Here is an 8,422-nt window from a genome sequence, read left to right on the forward strand (position 1 = left end):
GATTGTTATGACATGACCACTTTGAATACATGGATCAATCCTAAATCCCAAAAGCATGCATCCTTTCGGGTTAAAGCCCATGAAGAAGAAGGTACGCAGGGAAATTTATATGAGGTAAATTGCTATCTACGAAGAAATTGAGATATAAGGTCTTACAGGAGCAGAAAGACGAAACTAGGAAGGAAGGAGAAAAAATGCAACGTAGAAAGAAGAGAGAGAGAAAGAGAGAGGGTTGGAGAGATAGAGGGAGGGCATAGATGTCAACTTGATGATGATATACTGTTGCGATCTTGGTATATGACCCCCTTTCTTCTCCACCGTCATCTTCTGCCTCTCTTTCGCCACCAGCGCTCTTTCTCCTACTCGCTCTCATTCGATCTCACCTATAACCACCAGATAACGTTCCGTCGCGACGCGACGGGGGTGACGGAGGGTGTAAGGGCGGTGCGGGTGGCGCAGATCACCGGCGATGGAAAAGAAAAAAGAGGGAACCCCCCTCCTGGATTTTCTTCCTGCACGACGATTTCAGTCACTGCCGGTTGACGCGACGCGCACGGAAGACTGGACCGATCGCAGACCGATTACGCACAGTATCCCGCGGACAACACTCGCGCACGCAACGCAGGGAGTCGCTCATCTCCTTCTCTTCTCCTCTCTTTCTCTCTCTTTCTCTGCCCCCTGGTACACGCGTTGTGCTTCTTCAGTCACAGTATATCCGCGGTAGACGATCACGAGTGATCGCGACCTCATCCGCGGGTCATCCTCTCGAGATCTGGTGATCCTGCTGGATAGTTTGCTGGAGACTTTGCAGAGCTCGACTTCGAAAATCGGAGCGCTCACCGCGGGAAACGTTGATCAGCTGAGGATCCATCGATCGTTGAGGATCTCTGTCAGTGGATCATCGACATCGGGAACGATACGATACAGCTACTCCGGTGGCGAGCGCGAAACTACATCCCGCGCGCTCATCAAGAGTGCTCAGGAGAAGTGCAGTGTGTAAAAACGAATCAAACTCATTCCGCTCATCGGCGACAAAGTGACGCCAAACTGTCTTGCATCGGTTTGCTCATGATTATCTCGAAAGAGCCGATGACTTCCACATGAGATTCCATCGTCGGATTTAATAAGGTTCGTAGACTTTTTTTGAAAATTAGCACAATGAAGAAAGATTTTAGTCGAGCTTGAAGAATGGCGGTAAATTTGTCGCATATAATAAATAAACAATTAATGACAATTATTTCTTTGCAATATGTTAAATTTTAGCGAAATTCCTCAAGTAGCCTTTAAATTTAACAAAGAATAATATAACAATCAATTATTTCATAATATAACGAATAATTTATTTTAATTAATGCTTCGAACATTTAGATAAATTACTTATATATTAATTTATGCATATAATACTCTTTAAGCTTACGTGCTACTTAAAAATCATTATTTTTAAATTATGATATTAAATTTTAAATTATGATATTAAATTTGACATTCTGATATCACGTGGCTTATGCAATTTGTCGAATATAAGAGACAGAGAAGAGCACGTGCTCCAATATACTTCAAACTGTCAAGTCCAACATTCTGATGCCACGTGCTCGTGATTGACTTACCAATCCATGCTCAATTTATCTTCTCATTTTATCTTCTGGAAAAATCTTCGCAATGATTGACGGAAGTAAATAATTATAATACGGAAGTATATAATGTCGGGGGAGATTGGAACATTTTAAAAATAATATCTTGGTTTTTCGCCAAGGTAGGATTTTCGCGGAACGACAGCATGAAAATTTCAGTACGTCGATCGCAACGATACGCGGAACGACACATCCTCGGCTAATTAGAATATAGCTGTTTTTTATGAGCGTGGAAGAGGAAGAGGGAGCCGTGATGGGTGGCGGTGGTGGGAAGGGAGGAGCAAGGAAACACGCACCATCGCGATATTTATTATACGGGACCCCTACCGGACATTCGTATTTAACGGGCCGCACCAATGGCCACTACTCACCCTTCTTCTTCTATGTACCTCGGAGAATACCTTGCTGCTCTTCTTGCAGGATCTCCCCCGCAAGTCTCCCGCAAGTTGATCTCGCAATATCCTCACTTAAATGCAAGTTCGATCGTTGATGCTCCCGTAAATGCAAGTTTAAAATCAAATATTAATTAAGCGACTTGCTGTCGTTTCGTGGAAAGCGTTTGAACTAGATTGTTAAAAATAATTTTAAAAATACTCTTCATTTTACACATTGATAAAAAATCAATATCTAATTAATAACTTAAAATGTGAAATCAAATACATTTTTATATAAACGTATAAAATTAGTGTATAATAATTTCCTTAATTTTTTACAACTGAGTTCTAATTGAGAATTGATAATAATAATTGTAATATTATTGTCTCCTGAGTTTTTATTATAGAATAATTTCACATACAAAGATTTTATAAATAATTTTAAAAAGAAATTTCAAAAATATAAATTTATCATGTAAACAGATAGGAAAGAGAAAGAGAACCTTTTGAGAAACTTTCTTTATGAATTTATCATGTGATTTTAATTTATTTCTGCAAAAAATTAAATTTGTCAAAACGTATACATTTTATTTATATTATATTTGCCAAAATAATTAAATTTGCTAAATGTTAAGTATAATTATTTATTCATTTTATTACTGTTATACTGTTATAGCTTTATTTATTTTTTATTGATATAGAACTTTACTGTAAATATCGATTTACATATGTATTATAATTGAACATAATCTGTATATTTGACTCTAACTATTAACTGACGTGATTTTTGCGCAATCACAAATTTGATTTCAGCATCTTGACCTATCAGACGGAACTCTTTAACATCCGACGACTATTGAGACACGGATATAGCCTAATTATCCAATAGAAGAACGCATATTCTTAGCTGGTCGTTCTCTCGGTAGTCTGCTTTAATGCTCAGAATGATCAGTCGACTTTTCACTTCTTGCGATACTCAGGAGCATTTATCTTCGACCCAAATATCTAATTGTTTTCCGCAGATTTTCCAGACGATAAAAACCAGAGGAACTTCCATAGCTCGCAAAGAACGAGAACTCGATTGAAACGTTTAAAATAGAGAATATGAGAGAATTTTGATATTGTGTAATTTGGAAACTGATATAAAATATAATATTATAGCTATATTTAGCATGTTCTAGTTCTAACTTGATATCACTTCTAAAAACTTTTATTTTATAAATTTAAAATAAAACAAAAATTTTTTCTAGTCTTATTTATATTCGCGGATAAATTTTTCACATTTTTTATTGCAACATTTGTTTTTTGCAGTTTTCTAAGCATTCAAAATTCGCTTCAAGCTATATTGGAATTGAGTAAACTGTACAATCGTTTTGTTACAGGTCCTGTGTTATGTCTCACTATCATTTTCGCATTTGAGACGACATTGGTCGACAATCAGCTGGAGTGAGTGCACGAACAGAGAACACTGAGATTATCATTGGTCTTTACAAACATGACAGAGGCATCGCGTGATCCTGAAGTAACTGATTCAGAAAATCCCGACAACGGTAGGACAGCATTAAATCTGACATGTTCAACGACCAGCAAAAGCAAGCCTCTTCCTGATCGTGGAACATGGAGCACCAAGCTGGATTTTATTCTTAGTGTGGTAATGCATTTTATTATATTGTTAAATATACTATTACAAATTAATTATATTACAAATTAAATATATTATAATATATTATAATATAATATATTACAATATATTATAAATTAAATACATTATATTAAACATCATCGACAAAGTGACGTATTCTAAATAAAACATTTAAAAAAGATAATTAAAAAAAATTTATATTCTTATAGAGATTTTAAATTATTTCTTTACCATTAATATTAATCATTGATTAAATGTAAACGTGATTTAGCTTATACTTGCTTGTGTTTTGACGTTTGTCATTTCTTCAAGGTCGGTCTGGCAATCGGTCTTGGCAATGTATGGCGATTTCCGTATCTCTGCTATAAAAATGGCGGCGGTGCTTTTCTAATCCCTTACTTCTTGACACTGTTCCTCGCCGGTATACCTATGTTCTTCATGGAGTTAGCTCTTGGACAGATGCTCACGATAGGCGGCCTCGGGGTTTTCAAAATAGCACCGCTCTTCAAAGGTATCGGTTATGCAGCCGCCGTTATGTCCTGCTGGATGAATGTTTATTACATTGTTATCCTAGCTTGGGCCATTTTCTACTTCTTCATGTCGATGCGCAGTGGTGAGTACACTAACAAGTTTATCTACACTTTAATTTTTCACGATCAAAAACAATTTTTTAAAATATATTTTAAATAAAAATTCCTTCATTTAATAACGATGACGAAGAACGGGAATAAAGGATTTTATTGAACGTTACACAATTTTAGAGTTACCTTGGGGCAGTTGCAATAACTACTGGAACACCAAGAATTGCGTGAATCCTTACGATAGAAGCTCGCTGTTTTGCTGGTCCGAAAGCTCCTCAGCCAGGAACGGTAGCATTGTCAAAATGTGCACGGTCAATCACATAAATGTGACGATGACGGAGCTTACGGATCCTGTAAAGGAATTCTGGGAGTCAGTATAAATACAATTTTTCATTTTCTCCTGAGTACGTGATGCGCGTAATTTGCGCTTTTCTATCGCCGGGCTTATATTAAATATTATTTCTACCTTTTAGACGTCGAGCGTTGCAAATCAGCGAGGGTATCGAATATATGGGCAATATTCGATGGGAATTGGCGGGTACATTATTGGTAGTATGGGTAATCTGCTACTTTTGCATCTGGAAGGGCGTTAAGTGGACTGGCAAAGTCGTCTATTTCACTTCTCTCTTCCCATATGTGTTGCTTACTGTCCTTCTAATTCGTGGCATTACACTACCCGGCGCCATGGAAGGCATTCGATTTTATATCAGTCCAAACTTGTCTAAGCTTCGAGAATCTGAGGTAAATTTCTTTTTCATTTATTAACTTTTTAAACCGATTGACTTTGACATAATCCCATAAATAAAGTATAATTGTTAATTCTAATAATTTTAATAATATAATTAATAGTATAATTGTTAATTCGCAGGTATGGATCGACGCAGTGACGCAGATCTTTTTCTCGTATGGTCTTGGACTCGGCACTCTGGTAGCCCTCGGCAGTTATAATAAATTTACTAACAATGTCTACAAGGACGCATTGATCGTCTGTTCGGTCAACTCATCCACTAGCATGTTTGCTGGCTTCGTGATATTCTCGGTGGTAGGCTTTATGGCGCATGAACAACAGAAACCGGTCGCCGAAGTAGCCGCTTCCGGACCGGGCCTAGCTTTCCTCGCTTATCCATCGGCGGTTCTCCAACTACCAGGCGCGCCACTTTGGTCGTGCCTGTTCTTCTTCATGTTGCTGCTTATCGGACTTGATTCCCAATTTTGCACAATGGAAGGCTTCGTCACAGCTATGGTACCGTTTTAAAGAGCGTGGCAATTCCACTATTTTAATGTCCTTGTTTATTTTTACAGTTCTAGTGTAACTTTTTTTCAAAAGTTTGAAAAAAGCTTTTATTTTTGAACTGTCAATAACCTTCTATCCTGCCTGTTTGATTAATGTTTGAATTTTAATTCAATTGTTTAAATTGGTTTCAATGTTTCATTGTTTAAATTGGTTTCAATGTTTCAATGTTTAATTGGTTTCAATTGTTTAAATGGTTCAATTTTAATTTGTTTGACATTTAATTCAATTATTATTTCAACGAAAATTCTTTTTTTCTACTACAAAAAAATATTATTTCAATTAGTCAATCAATTTATCTTTTAGGTGGACGAGTGGCCTTTGCTGTTGCGTCGTCGTAAGGAGCTTTTTATTGCCCTCGTGTGCGCTTTGTCCTATCTCACCGGGTTGACGTGTATCTCTCAAGGTGGCATGTATGTTTTCCAAATCCTCGATTCGTACGCTGTCTCTGGTTTCTGCCTGCTCTTCCTTATCTTCTTCGAATGTATATCAATCAGCTGGGCATTTGGAGTAAATCGATTCTATGATGGCCTGCGTGATATGATTGGATATTATCCTCTCATGTGGTGGAAATTTTGCTGGACAATAACTACGCCGTTGATTTGCGTTGTAAGTATATAAGGTTTATTATTATTTTGTTATGCTTTTCTTACTTCAATTTAATTTTAATTATTAATTATTTTTGCTAATTTCTTTTTCCTAAATAAAATAATTGCTAACACAATATTAAAAGAAAGATTATATGAGATGTTCTCTCTATTTTTTCATCTATTCAAATTCTTTCAGTTGAAACTTGAAATAAATTCTTTTCGTAATAGCAAGAATTTTTGGATTATATATGTGATTTAGAGAGATCTTTTCGTGCATGCGTGTATTTTGCAGATACTTTACCAAATTTTACTTTTCGTTAAATGCTAAGTGAATTTTACTTTGAATAAAATATTAATTTGTAACTGTTTAAAATTAATTTATACAAATATCTAATATATTTTCCTTAATTAGGGTGTGTTCGTCTTCAATCTAATTCAGTGGACACCTATAAAATATCTAGACTATGAATATCCTTGGTGGTCGCATGTATTAGGTTGGCTTACAGCGTTATCCTCTATGCTTTGTATACCCGGATACATGGTTTATGCGTGGATGACTACCCCAGGCGATAATAGAACAGTAAGTCAATAAAAAATAATATTAATAAGACGTTAAATACAATGATACAATAATAAGAAGATAATAAAAACGTGCGCGCGCGCACACACACGCACATAGACACGCATACAATATATTAAAGAAAGGAAATCATTATAAAATAGATTTATCATTTAATTTTTCTTGCAGAAATACAAATTACTAGTCCAGATAGAGGATAATGTCGCAACTTTGCGAACGAAGATGGGCCAACCACCAGTCGAGCTGACACCTCTATAATTTCCATTTTGATTGGCAACAAGCTCGCCTAGGATAATGTAGCCGTTTACTGCATCCTATAAAGAGAGAGTAGGTGAATTATAAGAATTAAAAAAAGAATTTATTCTGTAAAACAATAAATTCTTAATCTTGGAAATAGAGGGAGTAAATTTCAAAAAATTGAAAAAATTAAAAGATTATTTTTTTAAATATTTAAAGAAGTACAAGACAATACTATTACGTTGGAAATGGAGAAAACAAGGATTTTTTTAAATTGAATTAATTTCAAAGATCATATAAAACGTAATTTCATAGAATAAGTTCTTTTCAGTTCCTCTTAACCCACTCACTTTTTATAAGATATCATGATAACAGTTATAAGATAACGCGATAGATCATCGAGATCTATCTTCTCTTTCATTTAAGACGTGACTCAACGCGAAGCGGAGAGCCAGCAATCAAACAAACACACTCGACACTGCCCTCGATCCCCTCACACCCATTTGACAAAAAGCTTCGCTGGCTTTGTACATAAATTATTTATTTGTCATCATAGCGATTATTGTATAATCTCCGCATAATAGGAAATTCGCAAATGTTCGTGACGTTCTGGTGAATCATCGAAAACATTATCGGAATCATCAAATGAAATTTGCGGATCAAGTTGCATCCTCATCGAACGGTACTAAAATTATTTAAAATTAGCCCCATTATAACTAAGTTATTAAATGAATTATATACGAGATTGTTAAATTTTAAATTATTTTTATACGAAATTTTAAAACGTTTTTCTCTTCAAAAACAATTTTTTTTTTAAATTTCTTGATTTTTTTGTGGTAAAAAATTTCTATCAGATTATTGTGTTTATAATACAAATAGAGAATGGATCCAATTAATTCAATTAATTGTTATTAGTGTTAACAATGAATAATGATGTTGATCCAATCGGTTCTTAATTTTCACATAACAATAATCTGATCATATTTATTCATTCAACTTGTATCGCGATAGTTGTAGATGTTTTCACACTTATTGTTACGCTTATACTTTCACAACAATTTAATGTTGCATTTAATATGCAAAGTGGCTGCGTCTTCTTTTGACAAAACGTATTAAATATCAATTTGCGTAAGGCAAAGGAATTTCTCCCGTATAATATTATCATCACGAATTGTAAGCAACAATAAATGTAGGCACAATCATTGTACGCTCGAATTTTTCATCGTACGCAAATGATTGATATCTATATTATATTGAATTTCGGATCATTTCTGATACGACAAGCGAACGAATGAGTATGATTTCGAGATTGCGCATATTTATGCTGCCACAAATATTATAAATAGACGCGTTGTATTATCGCATCGCTCTTATTTAATAAATACACACTAGTGTTATATATAATTTATTTCACGTACCTGTTGTTAGATCTACAGCGTTGGTAAAGCAATAATAGCGATAGCCAGATATCGGATAGAGTCAATGCACGATGGACG

The 8,422-nt window shown here is 35.1% G+C and overlaps 1 protein-coding gene across 1 annotated transcript; it reads left to right on the top strand.

Annotated features, from left to right (window-relative positions):
* The first annotated feature begins 581 nt into the window (after positions 1 to 581).
* LOC105248384 (sodium- and chloride-dependent GABA transporter 1) lies at positions 582 to 7,091 on the top strand. Its single transcript, XM_011253140.3, has 9 exons — positions 582 to 1,128; positions 3,388 to 3,656; positions 3,960 to 4,260; positions 4,409 to 4,598; positions 4,702 to 4,969; positions 5,097 to 5,471; positions 5,826 to 6,128; positions 6,522 to 6,689; positions 6,858 to 7,091. Exons 2-9 carry the CDS (start codon positions 3,501 to 3,503, stop codon positions 6,945 to 6,947), a joined length of 1,851 nt encoding a protein of 616 aa, XP_011251442.1. The 5' UTR covers positions 582 to 1,128; positions 3,388 to 3,500; the 3' UTR covers positions 6,948 to 7,091.
* The last annotated feature ends 1,331 nt before the right edge of the window (positions 7,092 to 8,422 follow it).

This window comes from Camponotus floridanus, unplaced genomic scaffold (assembly GCF_003227725.1).
Source record: "Camponotus floridanus strain SB8 unplaced genomic scaffold, Cflo_v7.5 scaffold10, whole genome shotgun sequence".
Taxonomy (NCBI): Eukaryota; Metazoa; Arthropoda; class Insecta; order Hymenoptera; family Formicidae; genus Camponotus; species Camponotus floridanus.

Bases quoted from the DNA above. Each gene is read 5' to 3' on its own strand.
- LOC105248384 (XM_011253140.3), top strand. From the start codon at position 3,501: ATGACAGAGGCATCGCGTGATCCTGAAGTAACTGATTCAGAAAATCCC. The intron at 4,261-4,408 runs GTGAGTACACTA...ACACAATTTTAG, and splicing joins CTTCATGTCGATGCGCAGTG to AGTTACCTTGGGGCAGTTGC. The intron at 4,970-5,096 runs GTAAATTTCTTT...GTTAATTCGCAG, and splicing joins CTAAGCTTCGAGAATCTGAG to GTATGGATCGACGCAGTGAC.